Source organism: Oryza sativa, chromosome 5, assembly GCF_034140825.1.
Source record: "Oryza sativa Japonica Group chromosome 5, ASM3414082v1".
Taxonomy (NCBI): Eukaryota; Viridiplantae; Streptophyta; class Magnoliopsida; order Poales; family Poaceae; genus Oryza; species Oryza sativa.
The window spans coordinates 13,094,680-13,117,900 of NC_089039.1; the positions used below are offsets into that span (position 1 = coordinate 13,094,680).

General features: G+C 40.3%; 1 protein-coding gene across 4 annotated transcripts; it reads left to right on the forward strand.

Moving 5' to 3' along the window:
- Positions 1–468: 468 nt before the first annotated feature.
- LOC4338320 (protein NUCLEOLAR FACTOR 1) lies at positions 469–19,424 on the forward strand. 4 transcript variants are annotated; one of them, XM_015784959.3, is made up of 23 exons: positions 469–576; positions 686–823; positions 1,207–1,467; positions 1,738–1,879; positions 3,081–3,186; positions 4,998–5,101; positions 5,498–5,620; positions 5,959–6,039; positions 6,498–6,643; positions 8,510–8,582; positions 12,418–12,492; positions 13,977–14,015; positions 14,098–14,186; positions 14,353–14,417; positions 15,133–15,179; positions 15,263–15,322; positions 15,507–15,578; positions 16,482–16,511; positions 18,076–18,170; positions 18,280–18,385; positions 18,510–18,572; positions 18,672–18,743; positions 19,175–19,424. In XM_015784959.3, the coding sequence occupies exons 3-23, from the start codon at positions 1,409–1,411 to the stop codon at positions 19,247–19,249; spliced, it is 1,722 nt and encodes a 573-aa protein (XP_015640445.1). In that variant the 5' UTR covers positions 469–576; positions 686–823; positions 1,207–1,408; the 3' UTR covers positions 19,250–19,424. The 4 variants fall into 4 exon arrangements, with proteins under 4 accessions (XP_015640445.1, XP_015640443.1, XP_066166413.1 ...); XM_015784957.3 differs by having other exon boundaries at positions 1,207–1,357; XM_066310317.1 differs by lacking the exons at positions 469–576; positions 686–823; positions 1,738–1,879 and having other exon boundaries at positions 1,228–1,357.
- The last annotated feature ends 3,797 nt before the right edge of the window (positions 19,425–23,221 follow it).

Consider the following 23,221-nt stretch of genomic DNA (forward strand, 5'->3'; position numbering starts at 1 on the left):
TTCTTTGCTAGTGGGCTATCTCTTGCTCCAAACTTCGGGGCCCTACGGGTGACCTGTGGGTGAAGAAGCCGCCCTGCCCTTGGCCCCAAAAATTTGCGAGGCTCCATCCCTACTTAACCGTGGGTGAGAAATCTCTCCCGTCCCTGGCCCCATAGGGGCGGGTACCCGACGCCGACGGGCCACCAGCCCCACGGGGATAATTGCCACCAAAATCTTAGACGTGAGTTTCAAATGAGCCGTAATCGTGTAACCCGTGGGGGCCCGAGACGGGCTTGGGGTCGGGCCAGGGGGGGAACACGACCCGTCTAGTTGCCCGTTCACGATTCACGCCTTCACTAGGCGGCCCGCGCCCTGGAACTGGAAGTGGAAAAATCGCCGCCCGCCGCCTCCTCTCCACCCCCCGTCTCTCTCAAAACCACGCAGCCACCGCCTCTGCCCTAAAACCCAGTTAAGCCCTGCGTCCTCCGCGTCCGCGGTTGTTCCCCAGCTATACCGCCTCTGACTCTGAGGAAGGGGCGCAGCACCACCGCCCGATGGGGAAGCCCAAGCCCGCCTCCGCCACAGCCGCTCCTCGAGGTGCGAACCCCCCCGCCTCCGCCTCCGCCTCTTCGCCTGTAGTTTCTTCGCTCACAGCCTCTGATTGGCTCTCTCCCCTCCCCTCCTCATGTTGGTGCTGTGGCTGCAGGGCACAAGAGGCGCCCGAAGAGGACAAGGCCCTCGGGGAAGGGAGGAGGACCCGAGCCGCGCGAGGAGAAGCGCAAGAGGCGAGAGCTCGATGGTGTCGGCCTGGCGGAGGAGTCGCCGCCGCCGGGTTCCAGCCTAGGTTTGCTTCTTGATGCTCTATCTCCAGTAGACTGTAGCAATGTTTCACCATTGGATTATATTGGTAGTAGAATATTTGTGGTAATATTGGATTATATTGGTAGTAGAATATTTGTGGTAATGGTGGTGCGACACTGTAGCAATGTTTCACCATTGGATTATATTGGTAGTAGAATATTTGTGGTAATGATGGTGCGACGACGCCATTCTAGTGACACGAAGTAGCAAATTTTGCTAGCATCTGTTTTGATTGCCAAGTGTTTCCCCTACAATGCTACATCTGTGTTGTTTTGGAATACATCATTTACTGGGTCAAAATATCCTTGTGCAACCACACTATCAGGCCCTTTTCCCTTTTTCACTGCATCTGTCTGCTGCATGCAGGCAAAATCTTAAGTACCGAATCTGGAGCAATAGGCCTAGAGCAGAGTGATGAAGATGACATGGAAGATGAACACACTGTTCCTGGTGACGATGAGACAAATGATATGATAAACAATAAAGATGATGCTTTTGATGAAATGGAGGCTTCATGGTTGGTGCTTTTGTTATGACACTCTTCAGTTTTTACTTCGATTGATTGACTATGAGGGTTAATGACTGCAATGGTGCATCATGGCTCCTCTATGCCCTATATATAATCTGGTACATATAATCTGTTTCTACCTTTTCTTTGCAGAGTAATTTTATGTTGTCTTTCTCAATCTAAAGATGTTTGCATATATTTATTGCCATATTATCTGAGGAGATTCACACTCTAAACTGTTCATGCACGGTTTCTTGAGAAACTCTACATATCCTTATCAATTAGTGAAAGTTAATAAAATGTATATACTGGACATTTTTTTCTCTTGCATTGCCCATTATTTTTCTTGTAACTCCTTATAACACATCCCTCCCTTTTGTATGTCCCAGTTCATTTCATCGCCATGTTAGTCGCATCATAACGAATGAAGAAGTCAATGCATTACTAAAGCAGAAGTGTAAATTTAAATGGGAGGTGCCTGCAGAGGACATTCCAAAATCCAAATGGGTTGGAACAGGTGAAAAAATGGAGGTACTTTGGGACGTCAACCCTGATAAGTTATTAATAAGATCAAAAATGCGCATTTTTGAATTTTGAATGTTATATGCCTTGAGTCAGCTGCACATAGAATATTACTTTGATATACTTCAAAAATGAAAATTTTATTTGAGGTAATATGTGATGATGGGCATAGCCGCAAAGCCACCAGCTGTGATCCACAATCTGGATTCGAACATCCTGGATTTTTGCCACTGCTGGGATGCAGCTGGGTCACCACACTGTAAGAAGAGGAGAGGGGGAGAAGAGGGTACTGCATCCCCACACTGTAATGTAAGAAGAGAGGGGGAGAAAGGGTGGTTCAGTAGGACAAGAGAGAAGCAAGCTAACTGGGTGAATTCAATGTTTTTGGCATCCAGCTGCGCCACAGTGGCTTATAACTTATAAGCAAAGCTAGAGCAACCTTGACCCTCATTCTCGATTTGTTGCTGTGGCAGAAGAGATATCTGACCAAGGATATTTGCTAGCTGTCGACACTCTTCCGTTCATTTCTCCTCTTGTTATTATCCTGCCCATTCCTGTCTCTATTTGCTATGGTGTATGCCTGTATGGTTGTGGCCTGTGGGTACGTGGACAATGGGATTGTGGATGATTATCCACCCTTAGCATGTAATGTGGTTTGGCCAAGCAAGCGAAGCACAAAACGTGGACAGTGGGCCTAGCTGTAGCCTGCTAATTTCTCTACCTTTTATCCTATACCATTTCATTTGCATGTCCTTTTCTTTTATGTATAAATACCTGTGTACATAGCTGTTGCTGGATCATTGAACCTGGGGTAATCACCTAGTTATCTGGCTTCATGTCCCACATCCTGCTGATGAGTCATACTCCCCCTTCGACCCATGTTTTTAGCCACCTGCCACCTTTGCCCCTCAACTCGTTCCTACGTGGTTGGTTTCTGGAGACTATGGTTGTGGGTTTCCATGTTTAGAGGCTGAGCCAAACCATGTTTATCATATAAACTGGATGGCTAAGTTAATCTTGTTTTTTATTAGAATGCATGCCACTCAAGTTAATTGTTGATACCGGTATCATGGAAAAGGATGACATGGAAACTGTTGGACCATTCAATTTTAACAATGTTTACTGTACAAGTTGACCATGTCTCTTTATTGTGAGTTGTGACAACCTAGGTACTTTCTATGTAATTAATGTCCTACTTTGTTCTTTTTAGGGAGCTTATGTTGATCTTATTGGTGGTGTCAAAGGAAAGTTGAGGGATCATTGGCAGAATACCCTCTCTGATCAGTTGAATTCTAGATTGAATTTCTTCTCACTTTGTAAGTTCTCTTGATTGTGATAACCTCATACCCACCATAACTCTGTTTTTATCATAGCTGTTAAGGCCATTATACAATCACCAAGTATGACATAAGGCTGGCAAGTCTGGCATCAGTATTATTTTCCATCAAAGTGGCACTTACCTTCACCAAAATAATAAATACATTGTGAATTGTGATCTTTTAAATGGTTTGTGCTTCATACAATGCTCCGAACCTATTTCTGTCTAATGGAAACCAACTAGAGGAATCTTTTGTTAGAAAAAGTTTAAATGTTTTTTTCTTCTGGTGTGGGTTATATTTTTTTTGTTGTAATATGTAATATTAGAAAATGTGGATGAAAAGTGGGGAAGTTGACTAATCTTGGCATATGTAGAAATTCTAAGTATCAAAGTACATTTATTATTGTTGTTTATGGCTACAAATATGGTTTTAGCACAATCAACATCCCTGCCTAAGTAAACTAAGCCAAATTTGAACTTCTTTCATTTTTTCTCGGGGCAATTGTGTTCCTGCCCTTGCTTTCTGATTCAATTGTGATTTTACCTCTTCTTTTTAGGGTTTGTGATTTTGCCCTTGTTTTTTCAAATTGAAGCTTCTGTTTGCCCTTACTCTGTTAGGATGAATTAACGGTGTTAATTTAGTAGCAGAAAGACTGGTGTGCCCTTTGCATTTCTTTGTGTGGATGTACTGTTTTTGCCCCGATATATGATGTGGACATTAACTTTGAGATTGTATGGCAGCTCCACACAAATCAATTTATTGCCAGTTATTTTCAGGAACATGTCAGTTGCATATATTCATCATCACGAAGGGAAAAAGAAAGGAGAACGCAACCAATTGTCCAAACAAATCTATTACCTAGCTTTTTCATGAACAAAGAGATTGCACACATCAAAAAGGAGAAAGAACAGAGAGCCCAAGCAAAAAATAATCCCCAGATCCATCTAACAGAGCCTCAATGATTCATCGCAGTTGCTTGCCGGTTGATTCAATCAACAAAGCAAACCATTAAACCCTCCCAGTTCCTCGGTGGCAACGGTAACTTTGAGCAAAGCTGGGATCCAACAAGGAGGAGGCGCAGGATTCACATGAGACGATGCACCCAGCGGCAAAATGTCATGGCTGACGCAGTCGCTGTCGAAGTGTCGATACCGCGCGGGAAATCAGAAGCCTGCCGCCTTTGCGCCTGCTTGCCTCCAGCAGGCTCCGGTCCGCAGTCCCGACGACGGTCGGCCGCGCGTGCGCCTCCCCTGCGTTGGCCTGTTATCCCCGCCGCGCCTCCCCTTCATGTCGACCCGTAGTCCCGGCGACATTCCGCGGCGCACGCACCTCCCCTTCGCGCCGCCGCCTGCTACTCCCCTGCGTCGCGTCGCCGTGCCTCCCCGTCGCCTGTTCGTGTCGCCGCCGCTTGCTCGTGCCACCGGCACGGCCAAATCCTCTAGCCCTAGGTTTTGGGATGGGGGAGGGGAATCCGTAGCTTTCCAACCCAATTCGCACAGCTACTTGAGTGATTTATTTACTCACCAGGGGTATAACAGTCATTGACAAATTACGAAATTATTTTTTTATTTTCTTCCCCCTTTGTTTAACTCGGAAATTCTAGCCCCACTAACAGCCGTCAAAATCGAGGGCAAACAGCTACTTCATTTTGAAAAAGCAAGGGTAAAAACACAAACCCTAAAAAACAGGGGTAAAATCACAATTGAATTAGAAAGTAAGGACAAGAACACAATTGCCCCTTTTTTCTCAGTAAAGTGATATGTTACTCTCTCTAAGTGTATTTACAGTCCTAATTTTTTTTATTACAGGTAGTAGCTATCGTGACATAATGCATTGTAATAAGAAGCCATTTTATCTAAAAGGAGGTAGCACTGTGGATTCCAGTACAATGGACTCCTATCTTATGCATGCTGTAAGTCTCAGGGTAGTTATTTGGGCATCATATTGCAACAAAATCTATTATGACGCTGATTACTTCCTTTGCTTCCAAATATTGCTTCATTTAGCATTCTGCTGGTCCAAATATTGCTTTATAACCTCAAGGCATTTCTCAATCTTTTCTTCTATCCTTGCCCTTGTTAAGTAATTGCTATTACTCTTATGAATCAATGGCTAGGAATTCTGCCTGCTAGTTCGCTTTCATTGAACAAAAATATTCCCTTGAATAAAATAAGAGTGCCTGTCTACATCTTTTCCAATGTGCTATACATGAAGGACATTTTATCTGTTCTGTAATCGCTGTGTTTTTGTCTAAAGGGCTTATATCTGGAATCAAAGAGAGTGATTTGCAATGACATGATATTTGCAGTTGAATCATATTAACAGAACGAGAGAGATTGTTGTAAAAAATGATGCGAAGCTTAGGAGTGACCCTAGCAAAGATATTTTGGATGATAACTCATTCCTCGATCAGGGCTTTACACGTCCAAAGGTAAATATAACTGGCACAAAAAAACTGTATTTTGGGTTGTATTTCCATTTATTTACCTTCATTGCAGCATTTGTATATACCTTTATTACAGTCCGGAAAATCTTCTGACGGAGTTAAAACGCATATATGCAAACAGTACCAAAATGACATTATACGTTAAATGGATGCGTGTGCTTTTTTATAGGTTATCACTTGACTTCTAATTGTTCCATGTATTTTATTAATTAAGATTTCCTGCCATACTGCTTTCTTGATGTTATACTTATATGCCGTTCTGCTGTGTATTATCTTTTGAACACTGAAACTTAATACTCTTTTTTCTTTGTAAATGTCCTTAGGTTCTTTTCCTGTTACCTCTAAAAAGCATTGCGAGGCGTGTTGTGAAGAGGTTGATCCAACTGTCCCCACTGTCACAAAAGGTACACTTATATATTCTTTTTTAGCTGTTATAAGTAAACATTGAGTTCTTTACTTCAAAATACAGAAGGAACTTTTTCTAGAGGGGGTGGTCTTCTTTTTTCTCAGAAATGGCATTTGAAATGTTGGTTCTGAGTGCACCAGTGGTTTTGGACTGATTAATTACTTGAGCAGTGGAAGCAGTAGAGTGGTGGAGAGCACTAAAGTAAAGATGATGAAAACCAATTTTAGTTTCTCAACTAAACATGGTATTTTGAAGACTAGTTATAGTTGTTCTCCTCGAAACAAAGTTATTGATAAATCTAAAACAATAGAAGTACAAACTAAAGCCCTGTTTCCTAAATCCTAATGAAACCATTTTTACAAGTACTCATCTTTTATTTATCTCATCTAAACAACTTAGTTTAGCAAATTGTTCTCTGTGGTATACTGAAAGAATATTTTGTTTCGTCTCTTTTAGGATATCATTGCAAAATTCGAAGGGAAGTTTGGCGAATCAGATGATGAAGTAGAGGAGCCTGTTCAAAGTAATAAACCTGCAGACTTTGACCTACTGTTTGCTGGAGATACTGATGATGAGTTCCTTTTTGGGATAAAATATACAAAGTAGGTGTGCTAAACTGTTTAATGTAGCAATTTTCTACTATTGCACACTTCAGCCTGTGCATTCTCAACACGCAACAATTTTTTTAAAAAGGAAAATGGTACTTAGGGCTCAGTTGATAGAGCTCCAACTTCTAAATTTAACTCCAGGAGTTGGGTCTGGATTGGAGTTGTGGAGTAGCCTAAATCCAGCTCCACCTCTCTAGTTCATTTTGTGGGAGCGCTCTAGCCAGCTCCACTCCCATTTTAGGTGGAGCTAAAACTGCTTGGCTAGGCTCCAGCTCCAGGAAAGGTGGAGTTGGACCCGTCCCAAACATGCCCTTAGCTCTCCATTGACAACCTTTTATCGACTCACTTCCCAGATTTATTAAGACTAAGTAGTACAACCTAGTGATAGTTATCCGTCTTGTTTCACTTTGTCAGTTGATAGATAACATCATACTTTATGTCAGGAAATAAATCCTGAAATTTTCATGACTTGTGAGATGCTCTGCTGTGCAGCTTTTTTGCTCTGTATTACTGTGTTGTGCATTTTTCTTTTGTCTTCAGGACTTGCACAGTTCATTGGTGTATGGGATCTTCTATTCTTATTAATACTACATGGTTTAAGGCATGCTTTAGTGCGGCATTCATGTCCTATCCAGAAACATAAAATAGTTCATATTTTATTTCGAATTAAAAGAGTGTGGAAGAACTGGGCACCTTTGAAGTGCAAATGTTTCCTTTGGCTAGTGAGCAATAACCAGTGTTGGACAGCGGACCGCTTGGCAAAGAGAGGACTGCCACACCCTGCAGCTTGTCCACTTTGTGACCAAGCAGAGTAGACATCTCTTACTGGTTGGATGTGTCTTCTCCTGACAGATTTGGTTCTTAATTTTGCAAAGACTGGGGTTGGGAGGTATAGTTCCAGTACAAGCTTCCATCAATTTCATGAAATGGTGGTCAAGGGTGACAAGAGGAAAGGACAGAGACACTAAGAAGGGGCTGAGCTCTCTGATAATTTTAGTAGTGTGGGAGTTTTGGAAACATAGAAACGACTGTTTTTAACAGTGTCAATCCATGTGTGACCACTGTTCTTCAAGCAGTGGTTAATGAGTGTATCCTTTGGTCGATGGTGGTAACTAATAAGCTCAAGGTGTTCTTAGATAGGTCGCTATAGCTCTGACGGGATAAGGTCAGTTTCAGGTTCTTTAGTTTGTAAAGGCCTAGCTAGGCCTGTGGGGTCTTGGTGAGGGGAGGAGCTCCCCTCCCAATTCCCTTGTTTTCTCTTCTTCTTAATGAAATGATACACAACTCTCTTGCATATTCAAGAAAAAAAAATTCGAATTAAAATAAGTATATATTGGCCGAATCCTTGACTCTTGTTTTTTTAAGCTTGCTGAATCAGACAGGCATACTCAAGTTTGGTGCCGGTACCCACAATCGGGTTGCAGTACCACTGTTTCTTGTAGGAGAGCACTGAATTCTGAAACATAGCTTTTGGATAGCCCTGTAATATGATACATTTTCTAACCAAGATATTTCAAAAAAATTAACAAAGATATTTCAAAAAAATTAACAAAGGAATGCTATTCCTTTCGATTATCATTCATATTCAGCTGTCTGTCCAGTCAAGTTACTATGCTATTCTTCTCTTGTAATGCAAATTTCTTATTCTAGTTACAATAATCAACTAAGAACAAAACCGTTTTAAAATGTCTATCCCTTTATATTTTATGGCTAATTTTATGTCCAACTCTGAGTAAATCCCAGGTTTTAAACAAACTTATGCCCCCAAATTTATATTTGATTGCATTTTAATATATATTTTGGATTTTGTTTTCCATGCAGATGATTTAGAAGTTAATACTGGCTCTAATGTTTGTGCAGAAAATCTATGAATCTGTTCAGCAACTTCTACTCATCTGATATCATTGTTGCATCTCCTTTGGCACTTATAAAGGTAAATTTTATTGAACCAAAGGACTCAATGACTCGTAATGTTTAGTGCATTCAGTAGCTGTTTTGTTCTTGTTGTCAGAAACATTCCATAGATCACTCTTCTATTTTAGTGCTTGATTACTGGACACTGTAGTAAAACAAAACCAGGCTGGACTGGCAGTTAAACCAGAACTGGCACCGTTACTGGGTTGGTGTGCTTCAATGATATAGATAGTTCCATGCAGTTGAACCGATGGGAACCAGGTCAATCGGACAGTTTATGGTGAAAACCGGCGAACAGGGCAAGACTGTACTGGCAGTTCCTTTTATAGTTTGGCTATCACATGGGCTGGCCTAGTAAGACTCACCTGCTTGCCAAAACACAAGTATGTTTATTCCAAATATGTGTAAAAAGATGCATGGGAGGGGGTCATACTCAGGATGGTGGGCTGGGAACTCATGCGTATTGGAGAGGTTATCTATCGCCTCAAGCTGCCAGCGAAAGCTCGACTGTAGGATGTGTTTCATGTTGGACTGCTCAAACCATTCCGGGGTACCCTGCCTGCTGCGCCTCCTGCTTGGCCACCCGTTTACAATGGACGCTTTGTGGTGCAGCCGGCAAGTGTCGCTCAGAGGAGGGTAGCTTGTGGTCCTCGCAAAGTTCTTGGTTCAGTGGACAGGGCAACAACGGTCGAAAGCGTCTTGGGTTCCTCTCGACTAGTCTCGCATGCTGTTCCCTAATTTCCAGGTCAAGGACAAGTTGCTTCTCCAGGAGGGGAGAGATGTCAGGTGGGGAGTTCACTACAACTGTCGCCAGAAGGTTACACCGGCAACAGAAGGTGCATAACGTGCATGAGGATAGGACACATGAAGCTGCAATTAGATACACATGAAGCTGCAATTAGATAAATTTCAGTTGTTTAGATTTGATAAATTGAGATTAAGTTAGGCTGTGTTTGAGAGGATAGGAAAAGAGAAGATAGTTTGGACTGTAAAATTTACTGTTTTCGAACCCTAAAATAACTAGGTGAAACACCGCGCGTTGCTGCGGGAGTTTAGTATGATAACAATAAATAAAAATAACGTGCAAGATAGCTAGATAACATCAGATTAAGTAAGTTAATGTGGTTTATGATAATTTAAATTTAAATAGTATGTAGAATGATGATTCAAATGTAAAAGTAAGGTGATATGACTTTATGAAAGAAGAAAAGTAGGGAGATGGTTTGGACCGTAGATTAATCATCTAAAGGCTAAAAACAATTGAGGTGATATGGCTTAATTAGAGAAGAAAAGAGGAGAGATAATTTGGACCATAGATTAATGTGATAGGATATTATAAAACATAATGAAGATATACATTGAAATATTATGTGAATTATGTGGGATGATGATTTAGTGTGCTTGCATTTTAAAAGCTGTTAAATTTAATAAATTATAAAATTATAGATAATATAGCATGTTTGCATGATGTTTAAATGTAATGATTGTTAGTGGATAATGATGTGGCATCTTTGCATGTTAAGCTTTAGGAGTTAGTGGGTTATAACTTTATAATAAGAGAGGATTAAAAAACAGAACGGCTTCCTGAAATCATCATGGTTGTGTGGCGTGTTTTTGTTTTGCCGAAATGGCATCATCCTGCAAGTTTATATTCCAAAATCATGGGCCCACACATCTTCAAAAGGTATTATATTTTATTCTTTATATAGTCTTGGCATGTACTAGAATTCCACATAAGACTGAACCAGTGATGTGGTTGCCAACATGGCAAAAACCACATGAAATCAAGTTATGAGTTTAATAAGATAGTTGAAGGGTTAAAATTAAAATGATTTCGAAAGGTTGAAATCAAACGAAGAACGAACTATGTAAGAAATAAGTTCATTTTGCATTCTCAATTGCCCCAAAGCCCAATACACCCTCAAATTTAAGCAGTCTATTTAATCCGTCACTTACGACACATGAGGGTTAAATACTAGTCACGATTGAGGGCATAGGTGGCTTTATGACAAAGATGAGGCAAGCAACAAACATAGAGTAGAAAACATGTTTGTGCATATAGGCTAAGTTCTTTTGTTGAGGTTCCCAACCTCCACTCCCTCGTTTCCTGCGTGCTTCCCAAAATGCTAAACGGTGTGTTTTTTTACAAAAAAAAAATTATAGGAAAGTTGCTTTAAAAAAATCATATTGATCCATTTTTAATTTTTTAAGCTAATACTTAATTAATCATGCGCTAATCTATCTCTCTGTTTTCCGTGCGTGGGGGATTAGTTCCCAACCCACCCAAAAGAACACAGCCATAAGAGGCCTAGGCACCTGGCTAATGTGGAAGAAGATGTGCCTGATCTCAACATAAGGTGCTCTTCCAGTCCAATGGGTTAAGGGGGGTGTGCACAAGCATTTCTAGGGATGCATTCTGACAGAGCAATGGGGTTAGTCTGACATATGTACTAAAGTGAAATTGATGGTAAAAAATTCTACAAACATGCATGCTAGAAAATAACAGCCAGGTACTATTTCATGGTCAGACTGATTGTTTGCTATGACTGTCGATGAGGCCAGTCAGACAGGTTTAGCTTGGTGAACAAGTAGCTACTAGAATGTTGTATGTCTGACCAGGACATATATCACCGCCTAATTTGTTTTACTTTATAGAATGTGTATTTTTTCAAACAAAAGTATAGAATGAGTTCTTTTGGTTAAAATTAATGACCCTTTCTATGATGATTCCTGATTATTCTTCTTTTTGTTAGGGTTTGGTGCATTTATGTTTCTCTTTTGTTTCATCCACAAGGTCAAATGGTCCTTAGGGGGAAACTTTGTGGTCAACCATGGTTGACTAGCCAGCAATGGAAAAATAGTAGAACCACATTATGGTAGCAATGAGAAACAAAATAGAACCACATTATGGTAGTGTGGAAAAGGGTATAAGTCAGTAATAATATATTGTTTCACCAAATATGGTTATCCTAATACCAAAAAACTCATTAGAGATGTAGGTACTTGCTGTTGGTGAGATTTGGCAGTTGGTTACTATGATGTTGGGAAAATGGGATTCTTGGGGAGTAGGGTGAACTGGGAACATAGGTGGTACTTGATACAGGGTCGGGATGTTCAGTATTAGGGAAAGGCCAAGATGGGGTATAGCAACTAACTAGGGAGTACCTATCCTATTGGAAGAAGGCAGAATGACATTCAGATGTTCACAAGCTGCTCCCCAACCTTCGGAGTAAAGTTTTTCTAGTTGATGGTGCAAAACTATCAAAGGAATTCATAAAGACTCTCGGAAGGGGCTGAATTTGTTGATTATCTTGGTTGCTTGGGAGCTATGGAAGCATCAGAATGACTGCATGCTCAATGGGGCTACTCCTACCATATTTCAATGGTTTTGCAAGCAATGTCAAATTGGAGTAGCTTAACAATGTTTAGCTAGCGTGCATGCGCTCCAAAAGTTGCTTAGTGAGAGGTTGACCCTGACTGTCTGAGGACAGTAGGGAGGTCGTTCTGGCCTTCTGGGGGCGTCTTGGTTGTGGGAGGGGAGGGATTGTTTCCCTTTTTCTTTGTACATATGTTTTCTTCCTTCTGGAATGAAATAAAATGCAGCCCTCCTGCATTTTCGAGAAAAAAAGCTGGAAATTAGTGTTGTTGCTATTTGGTTTGAAGTATTACTTTCTTCCACAACTGAAGCTTGTTCTCAGGTTCTCAGTATGCCCTGACTTAAATTTTCTTTCAATCATTCTCCTTTACTTGCTTAAGTTTTATTTCAATCATTCTCATCTACCTGCTGTGCTTATCAAATATTTATTTTTCTTTGCGATAATTTTACTATATATCTTATGCTTGCCAATTATCAGAAAATCAATGGAGTTGATGACAACGGAAAGGAACCTGCCAAGGAAAGGGATTTTGATTTCCTATCATCAATTGAAGTTAGTTCTGCTCTTAACCCCATGCGCTTACATATTTTTCCACTTTCCTTCATCATATATGGACATACATGTAAAGGATCTATGGTCATATACTTCTATTGAAAATGTGAAACAGTTTCAGCAGTTCTATCTTGTAGTACTCCATACAATATTCGAGTTACTCCCTCTGTTTCACACTATCTGTCCATCGAGAGAAACAAGAGTTTTGTTAAAGACTTCCCACATTCTGCCCTTTAATGTTGTGACAGTGGTTGACAAGCACCATTCACACATTTTATAGGGATGTGCATGCTCATTTAATATCATTTTTATCTGACCTAAAATGGAGTTGCAAGATAGATCTTGTGTCCAATATGTTAAATTTTAGCATGTGGAATTCTCTTCACGTTGCAAAATACATGGACAAGTTTACTCTGGTAACTAGATCTGATAAGATCATGGTTCAAGAAGGCGCTAGATGCTAGATGGTCAGGCTGCTAACCCAGCCCCTATCGGAGCCTAGGACCAACTTGACCAGGTGCTTACAAGCAAGGACCAACTTGGCCAGGTGCTTACAAGCAATTAGCAAGAATATGACATGAAAGGAAGACAATAGAACATCAATATAAGTGCACTAGATGCTACCCAGGGACCAACTTAACAAGGTGGTTCTAAGCAATTAGCAAAGCATAACATAAAAAGAAAGACAACAGAATATAACATCATTATAGCCCTCAAGGCAGAGCAGCCACCTAATGAGTGCCAAATGCAAAATCACGGTGGCTTCCCGGTGCCAACTTTTAGAACACTGCAAAATATATCAAATTTTATAGAGCCCAAGCCAGAAAAGAGAATTATTTTTCGATACAGATTTGTGGAGTATTACACCTTGACACAGGGTCCTGCACTGGGGGGGCATTGTATTACACCTTGACTTGGGGAACAATGAAATGATGGATTAGCGAAAGAGATAGAGAGGGGACTAACTTGGCTTAGATCTCTTAGAAGAGTTATATGGGTGGAGGTCCTTCGTACTTACTTCCACTGTTAGCTAAGCTCTGGTTCTGCAATTATTTTCGTTCTCGTTAGGAATAGATGTGATGTGCATTGCATCTTCTGTAAATATACTGTGTTGACTGCATAAATAGCAGTTTATCCTCATAACCTACCTATGTACGCAATGGACAACAATACTCATGGCAATGAATTTTTCATTAAATAATAAGGAAATAGTTTTGTTATGTTTGTGGGAAAGTGACTCTTGGGTGCACTTTTTTTTTTGTGCCTTGCGCATCAGCTAAGCCAAGGAGGACCTAGTGTACTCAGTGGCCTTTAACTGTCTTGCTGATGAACGTTATGAAACAGAAATGCTTACATACTGTAATAAAAAATGTATTTAACTTGTTGTCTACAATTTGTAGTCATCATTACTTACAATTTGTAGTCTCCTAGTGTTTCTCTCTGATTTTTCATAACGTTTATGTCATTGATCTAATTCTGTGCAGATAGTGGTGGTTGATCACGCAGATGTGATTCTTATGCAGGTTAAACCCCTCAGCTTTAATATGTTATTGCACTAATTTTGTTATGCCTTCTGGTACAAATGACTCTTATTCATTTATGTAGAGTTGGTCACATCTGTATGCTGTGTTTGAACAATTAAATCAGTTGCCATCAAAGGAACATGGAACCAATGTGATGCGTATTAGGCCATGGTACTTCCTGATTTCTTGGATAGTTTGTGCCTGTCTTGTATGGCTGTTCCTATTTTTATAATTTCAATTTTGTTATATCAAATCAAAGGGGCTATTTTGTTCATACATTGTATTTATTAGTATGTTAAACTTTTTATTTGTTACATTTTTATTTTTCTTGGTTAAGGTACTTGGATCAGCATGCACGTTACTATCGGCAAACAATACTCTTGAGCTCTTATCTTACTCCAGGTATGGAATTTAACATGGAACTCTGACCAAATGTTTTGAGCCCAATGGCTGCTCCTAGGCTGTAGCCTATGGAATTCATCTAGATTTTGTTATATCAGCTCATATTAAACTAATTACTCCCTCCATCCCAAAATATAAGGCACAACCACTTTTTTCCAATGTCTCATAATATAAGGCATGCATGCATGACATTCACTATCACCTCTTTTATTCTTTAAATTTGATTTATTTTAATTCCTGTACCATTAAGTCTTCCAATAACATTGCTTGCATGTATGAATGCAATTCAATCAAGGAGGTGATTAAATTCTTTCTTGGTCTTTGTGTTAGGAGTGGTTGAGCCTTATATTTTGGGATGGAGGGAGTATGTTTTTTCCACCTTGGCCAATGCCTTTTTTCTGTCTAATCTTAACTAGTTCATAGATGTTCAATGGAGTTATTTGAGTTGCTTTGTTATTTCGATTGCTTGCATTTATAATCAGTATTTATTCTTTAACTGTCTAGCCGTGATTGTAATACAACCTCCTGTCCGATTATGTGGCCTAAACGGTGATTATATGGTAGTTAGGGCGGCCCGTTCCTTTCATATGTTGAGTATATCTAGATCTGTCAATAGATTTGGTTTTAATGCTACCGCATGAGGTTCGGCTTCTATTTTTGTTTCCATCCACTGTTCATTCATAAAAATGGTTTAATTGTTTTACCTATTGCGCAGAGATGAATGCTTTATTCAATGGATTATGCTTGAATTATGAGGGGAAGGTATATTGGATGTGAAGCTACTCAGTCATCTTTTACTTTGTTGACCACATGTTTCTGAAATGCTGTAACTCAACTTTTATCAGGTTAAGCTGGTGACTGAATTTAAAGGTGTTCTTTCTAAAATACAGTTTGAAGCACCGCAGGTCAGTTGATTCCTCATGTTATATTTCTATTCCATAGCATCATTCCAAATTCGATATGTAGATTTGTAGCAATTTTTCATGCCATGGACTCCAGCATACAATTCTGTAGTCTTATGCCCCAAAACAGTATCTATGAGATGAATATGAAATTCTATTAGATGAAGCAATGCCGATTGATTCACAGGTGTATGAAAGGTTTGATGCATCTTCTATTACTGAAGTTGATGATGCTCGCTTTGATCATTTCTGCAAGAAGGTCAGTTCCGTTGTGCCTTTATGGGATTTCTTCTTGTGTTGTGAGAAGTTGATGTTTACATGTGCCTTGCTTTTGGCTCAGATTATGGAACTCTCTTATTTGTATCAATGTGTAACATTATACAGCCAATATTCACTTTTGGTTTGCATTAATTTCATTATTAGTGTAATCTGGCCTTGGTATATTCTAGCTGCTGTTGCATTGGCTATTAACTAAAATTCTAATGATCTAGTCACTTAGTTCTGTTTATATTCACCATAGCCACATTTATTGTTTCGTCCTGATATCCAGCAACATGCATCTTAGGACCAGTTATCTTCCCATATTTCCTGTACGAGGTTTCTCAGGACCAAGCCCTAATAGGTGAACAACTCTGTCGGGTATCTCTTATTGGGCCCCTATTTCCATCCCTGCTCAGACTGCTTGGCCTGTAACCTGTACCATAAACCATATTCCCATGTTTTCATATTGTGATTTTTGCATCCTTTGTCATGACTCAGGATCAACAGCTTGCTGTGCACTGGAGATATTGCGTGTAATGTGAACGGGCCTGCAGCCTGCCTTAGTAGCATATCCCAGTGGCCCGAGTTCAACTCCCCATGGGAGATGATTTTTCAGGGCTTGGGCTAAAAAAGGACCCCTCACCACCCTTGCTTCAGTGTTACATGTGTCCTGCAGGCGTGTCCTGGGCAGTGTAGAGGGAGCCTTTGGGGTCTTTTCTTGGTCCTGCATAGAGAAAACTTCTACTGCTAAATACCTAGGGTCGAGTTTATTGATATTGCGCATAATTAATCTTCTTTTTGTGTTTTTATTTTGCTGCTTTTATGGTCTTAAGTGTTATAAATTAATTCTATTACTGAATACTTGTGGAATAACTTTTACATTTTGTGACATTATCTGCAGGTGTACCCAAAGATTCAGGAGTCAGATGAGGTATGTCATTCATGTTATCACTTGTTATCCGCGAATCTCATAATCGTACTTTGATTTCGTTCTGCAAAATTGGTAGGACCGTAGGAGCACTAGGTTCAAAATGCGCTACTAATTATAATCATAGTTCACAAAGTATATTGGCTGACAGCTGATGGGCCAGGCCCTAGGCAATACACATGTAGGTTTGTCTCTGGGCTGAGGTTCAGCAAGGCCAAGTAGGCTTGGTTTGAGTGGCACAAACATAAACTGAGCTTAGTGAAGAGTCTGGAAAGGTCATCAGGCCATTGCCATGTTATCGAGCAGGAGCAAAAAGAAACTTTGAAAAGAAACAAGTACAAAACAATGTGTATAAGCTGGGCATATCACGCAAAGAGCAACCACTGAACAGTAAGGATGGGTCACAGGCCACCAACCTGAGGGAGGTATCACCCAATGAAATACTACTGTAAGAAAAAATGAACACGATAAATCTCATCAGTACTGTAGTGGAGAAGATATTTGATGTGATAATAAAAACTATTTATAAGTGAGGCCAATCATGTGTAGAGCAAAAAATAATTTACTCTACAGCCTAAGACTATGCATTGAATTAACTGTGAAGAAAGTGAAGCAACTACAGAGGCTGGGACGGTAAGACTTCAAGCATGAATAGGCTTATGAAGCTACACAAGTACCAATTGTTGATTGAAGAAATCCACCAAGAGAGCTGCACAAAATAACCCTCTAGCAAACACAAAACAATAAAAGTACCTGCATGGAGACCATGCAATGAAATGGGACCAATAAGAAAAAAAATCTATCCCCAAATCATACATGATGTACCTTCTTCCCCGACCATAGGATTAGACAAATAGGATGGATGGGTGCTCAAGGACCAGACCTGATCTGAAGGCCCCGAGAAGTGGGGTAGCCATCTGGTGATGCGGTGATGCTGTGGTATGGGCCAGCGCTGCATAAAAGGTGCTCTTAGGCACCGTAGCCAAATGATTGAAAGGCATCCTAGGTGGAGCAGGTTTACAGGCTGAAGCATTGTGGTGCAGAGCTGTGGAGTACTTATTCCTTGGCCGAGCAGAGGGGATGGAACAGCCAGATGGAGTAGCCAGACGAGGATGGGTGGCTTGGCAGCATGTCTGATGAAGCAGTGCTGGCGCAAGTGAGCAGGAGTAAGCGGCAAGCCGGTGATGATGTTGATGTGGACCAGCAGAGTAATCGATTGTGGAAAAGAAGTTATAGAAGTTATTTTTTCTGTTTTCCTTGAAGGGCACTGTGCAACAGAACCTAGGCTCTTATTGTGGAGGCAATCAATTGGCAAGGCTGGTGGGATGAAAGCCAAACACCAGGATCAGACAGCTGCAATTTCCAATCGACATGATCCTCCAAACCAATGAATAGTTAGCAGTGACTTAGACTAGGGGAAAATCTAATGGTTCATATGATTTATTGAAAACGAAATCACCTGTTATGAAATTTTATATTATTTAAGCTTTCAAAATGCACATATTTACTATTTTGATTTAATAGGTTGACAATATCTACTGTAAGATCCTAACATAATGCAATGCAGGGTCGGGTGTTGCTATTCGTCAGTTCATACTTTGAATATATTAGGATAAGAAACTTCTTAAAATCTCAGGAAGCATCGTTTTGTAGAATTGGGGAGTAAGTATTTTCTCTCCTTATAGTTTATCTGATTTGTATAGTTGTACCTTATAAGATATGGTTTTGGTCTTATGCATCTGATAACTGTCTACGTGTGTTCGTAAATCAGGACAACATCGCAACAAGATATATCACGTGCAAGACTCTGGTTTTTTGAGGGCAAGAAAAAAATCTTACTTTATAGTGAGAGATCTCATTTCTACCACAGATACAAGGTCATAACATCTATAAGACTCTAAAGTATAATATGTTATGATGATGTGTTCTTTCTCAACCATGCAGTTATATTGTTTGCTAATATAGAGGCCAAACTTTTTATCGTTGTTCCTTAAATCGCAGATCAGGGGAGCACACCATTTGATTATCTACTCTTTGCCAGGGAGAAAGGAATTTTACCCAGAGGTATTTACTAAAACTTGAACTATATGTAATATTGTAATCTGTTTTATGTTGTGCTGTAGAAGAGTTTCAAAAAAAAATTATCTGGGGCCTTTCTTTCAGCTTGTAAACATGCTCAGTGAATCAGAAAACAGGAAATGCACCGTCTTTTTTTCACGTCTGGATCTTCTGAAGGTGAGGCCAGTGATTCATTTTGTTTGATTCCATTAGCAAATACTTTGATGATCTATTGATTTCATATTGCAATAATTTTCATCTTGGCCATTATAACTGGTATTATCGTTAAGAATTCCTGACGAAGATCGTTTGATGTAATTTATGTTCTGCATCATGAGTATTATACTTTGATTCATGAGTATTAATTCAGTTCACTATTCGTTTTATACTTTGAAAAAAATATTAGTATTATTTCAGTGTTACGGTGAAAACTTCTGACCTGTTAAACGACGATCACTTAACTGTGGTCTCACCTAACATAATGCAAAATGTGCTGCATGCTCCTGACAGCATTGCTAGCTGTGTCCTTGTTCCGTTTCTTGTCATAGCTTGCTGAACTTAAGATATGTCCCGCTCACTGCTCAAATGAGTTAATTATGTACTTGCAGTTAGAACGAATTGTTGGGACGTTTGCTGCACAAAGGTTGGTTTCTTCAGATAAGAGCATTTTCGTGTTCCGCTGATTCGGGCGTCATGTTCGGCAGCCTCTCAAATTTTGGAATGCGAGATGATTATGTACTGTACCACAACTCCTTATTTATTTGTAATCTAGATTGTGGATGCCATTTTTTGGTAAAGCTCGTGCTGAATGTTTCGCATCAGTATCTATTTCAATATTATGGATGCCATTCTTTGTTAGTTTTTGGAAAACATGCATAGAAACAGTGCCGTCCCTGTGGGAGTGCCACAAGCATGACCGCACAGGGCCACCAATCTCAAGGGGCCTCAAATAACTTAGTATGTGTCACAGGATATTAGCCCAATAGATTAAATTAGATGAAATGTGCCAACTAGATAAAGAATATAGCATTGCTTAGCAAGTACTTATATAAGTTACTCGTCACAGACGGAATGTGACAACAGATATTACGTAATAAATATTTGAGATCGCAACCTTTAGCTTAGGCTTATTGGAAAGCGGGTGAATCATATTTTTGGTCTAGTCTTGTGAAGATCAAACAAGATTTTCTTCATTTTGGTCCTTTCGTATTAGGGATGGTTCTGAAATAAGGTTTTGGAAAGTCGAAGTGGTTGGGTAATGTCTCGTTGGGAGACTAATATCCTTGTCTCTAAAACATACTTAGGCACAAACTATCAACTATCTCACAAATCTTCCAAACAAATCCATCAAGTTTTTCGTAGAGACGATATTTAATTTGAGCAAAGTTAGCCGCATGGCATAACTTATTGCGTTGGATAGCTAATTTGGTTTTGACACAGGAGCAAGATGAACTTCACTGGAACCTCACTTCCAATGGGGTCTTCTCGATCAAATCTGATTACTTAGCTCTGGTTCATTCGAGCGCCCCGAATATCAATAGATGTATTTGGAGGGTAAAAGTGACGCTAAAGGCTAATATTTTCCTTTGATACTTACACCGGGGTGTAATTCTCACCCAGGATAACCTAGCTAAGCGAAATTGAAAAGGTAGTAAGAAGTGTTGCTTTTGTCACAAAGACGAAACTATCCAACATTTGTTCTTCCAATATCATCTTTCTCGTTTGGTGTGGTATGTTACTCGAATGGCTTCAAATTTAAAACCTCCTCGAAACGTAACTCATATGTTTGGGCGTTGGCTTTTATATTTTCCGAAAGACGTGAGAAATCTGCTTTTGATGGGTGTAACAGTTCTTTGTTGGTCCATCTGGCTAAGCATGAATGGGGTGTTGTTTGATAACAAAATAGTGTCTTCTCATTTGCAGGTTATAACTCCCTTCGTTTCACAATGTAAGACTTTCTAGTATTGCCCATATATTAATGAATCTAGACATATGTATGTGTTTAGATTCATTAACGTCTTTATGTATGTGGGCAATACTAGAAAGTCTTATATTGTGAAACAGAGGGAGTACTTTAGTTGCCCGGTGGCTATGCACCTAGACTATCCTCCACAAACCGGGACATTACGATACTATTGTGGTGGTATCACGACGTTTGGACTAGGTGGGGCGAGTTTTTTTAACCCAAGGGCATGGGTGACGGTCTAGTTTACGGATTGATAGCGACTAATTTTGCGTTTCCTTCACACTTCTATACTTGGGATGTGTTTTTTTATGGTTTCTTTTTGGCTGTGTGCATTTCATGCAAAGGCCGGGGGTGGACTTAGTTGAATTGTATTATCTCGGTGTAATTGACTGAGTCTTCATAAAGTTTCTATTACCTAAAAGTTGAAGCGGAGGCTGAGCGAGCACGTCGAAACTAGCTGGATCCTGCGTGTTACCGTGTGGATGGGATGTAAATTGAAAAAAGAAACAAGTAATGATATACACATCGAACTGGATGAACTTTAGGAACTTCTGTGTTTTCTGAACAATTTGTGGAAGAGGTTTGCGAGAGCGAACAGGTTACCAGCCATAGACTCATGGTGATGAACCAAGATGGACGAAAATAAAATGAAATAGGGTACATGCGAACAGAGTAAGATGTCTAGAGGGCGAGATCTGAGAGATTCGGAGAAGACCCATTCATCTCCGCGGCGATATACTCTGCTGTTTTCTTCCGTATCCTGTGTTCGTTTTCCCTTTTTAACAATGAAATTTATTTCGGTCATTAACCAGTTTAATAATGAAATTTATAATCGTAGGGTTAGGGTTGTGCGATGAATAACTGTAATGTAAAAAAAACAAAATTATGCACGGCTTGATTAAAAACTTGAAAGGCACTAATGATACCACTTTAAAACAAATATCTCTATCTATGGTTGGCCACATAGTATGGATGATCATCCTTTTTTCCAATATAGCTCACAAGTTTGTGTGTAGTTCTTTCTAAAATTATAAAAGCAAAATCTTTGAAATCAAGTGCCAGGGATAGTGATTGATGTCGAACCAAAACGGAAGAATACGTCGGAGACACCGGCACAAGGACACTGCACCGACAAGGAGCCTCCAATGTGAAGTTTCAAAATGTTAATAATATCTTAAATAGCACCCTAGCTATTCCTGACATCCGGGGCAAGGTTTTCACCCAGAGAGTATGTCCCATGGCACATACAAGGGAGGGCGGTGTCGTGACACTATCTCAAAAAACTTGAGCGGTAGCTAGCTTTCGCGTCTACAATGGTGGTGGCCAATCGGGTCGGTAGAACTGTATTGGAGGCTGCGACCAGTTTCGACTGAGGGTTCAACCCCCACCAACATCAGAGAAGCTTGCCACCGCCACCATAAGTTCAGGTGGCTTAATTTGGTTTTGCTGATTAATGAAAATTTTAATGTGTTTTATGAGCTTTCCTTTGATTAGTCTTATTTGGATAAGGAAATGAAAATGACAATAGATGAGTCTTAAACTTCACATATTTTAAATTGGTGTCTCATGTTGATACAAAATACATTGTGAACTCGCTCTTTTAATCTTCATTGCTTATGTGCATCAGGGGAAAAAAATACAAATTAGGACCCTAAATTTTAAAATCATATGTCTAATATAGATAATGAAAGCACATCTAGGCCCCCATTGGGTTTTTGGATAATTGATGACAAAACAGTAAAGGGGACTAATGTGTGTATGAAGTGTTTGAATAGGTGTAAGTTTCATAATCAATTGCATCGGTAACCCATATAAAAGGCAAAGAAACAACATCGTGAAGACTTAGATGTTTTATTTTTTATATCTCTTGTTGCCGGAGTTCAGGTATGCGCACTATTAAGAGGGGCGTGTGCAATGCAAGGCAAAGATCAAAAAGTGCTTAAACTCTTTATCTTTGATCTTGGGTTGGTTGGTTCAAAGGCCCCATTCCTTTGATTCTCTTTCCATGGGCCTTTGATAAGAAACCCGAAGTCCTCAGGTGGATATCCCGGAGACTCCAGAAAGGTGTCTTAGGTGCCCGGAGTTCCAATCCAGGGGACCTTGGGCTTGGGGCGGTGGCGCTGCCCTTTGAGTCCCAGGGACTACGAGGGTTACCCCGGAGCCTCCGGTCATCTCCTTCGGGTGCCGGAGGCCCCTATTACGGGGGCCCTGGGCTTGAGCGTGGCGGTGTCGCTTCTTTAGTCCCAGAGGCCCTAAGTGGATATCTCGGAGTTTCTGGGAAGGTTTATGTGGTGCTCGGAGGTTATATTCCGGGGACTCCGGGCTTTACTCTGCAGCAACGCATACGGTGCCTCCCGGAGACTCTAAGATCCACCTCGGTACTCCGGGACTGCGTAGCCATTGCCGAAATGGCTAGTGGCTGGTAGGTGGTGGTATTTATACCTCCCCAACCATGTCATTCGCACTTACTAGCTCTCATTTTGGTATTTCACTCTCTCTTGGAGCTCTTCCCCTCTCCCTCTCCCTTGGCTTTGAGACAAATCTTTGTGGGATTTAAGTAGGGATTTGGGGGATTTGAGGTCTTGACCTAGGGTTTAGTCTTGAAGCACTTGAGATCGATGCCAGGCCTTGCACGTACTTGTTACTTTTGGAGGGTAACCTCCTAGCCGGCTAGGCTTCTCCCACGAGC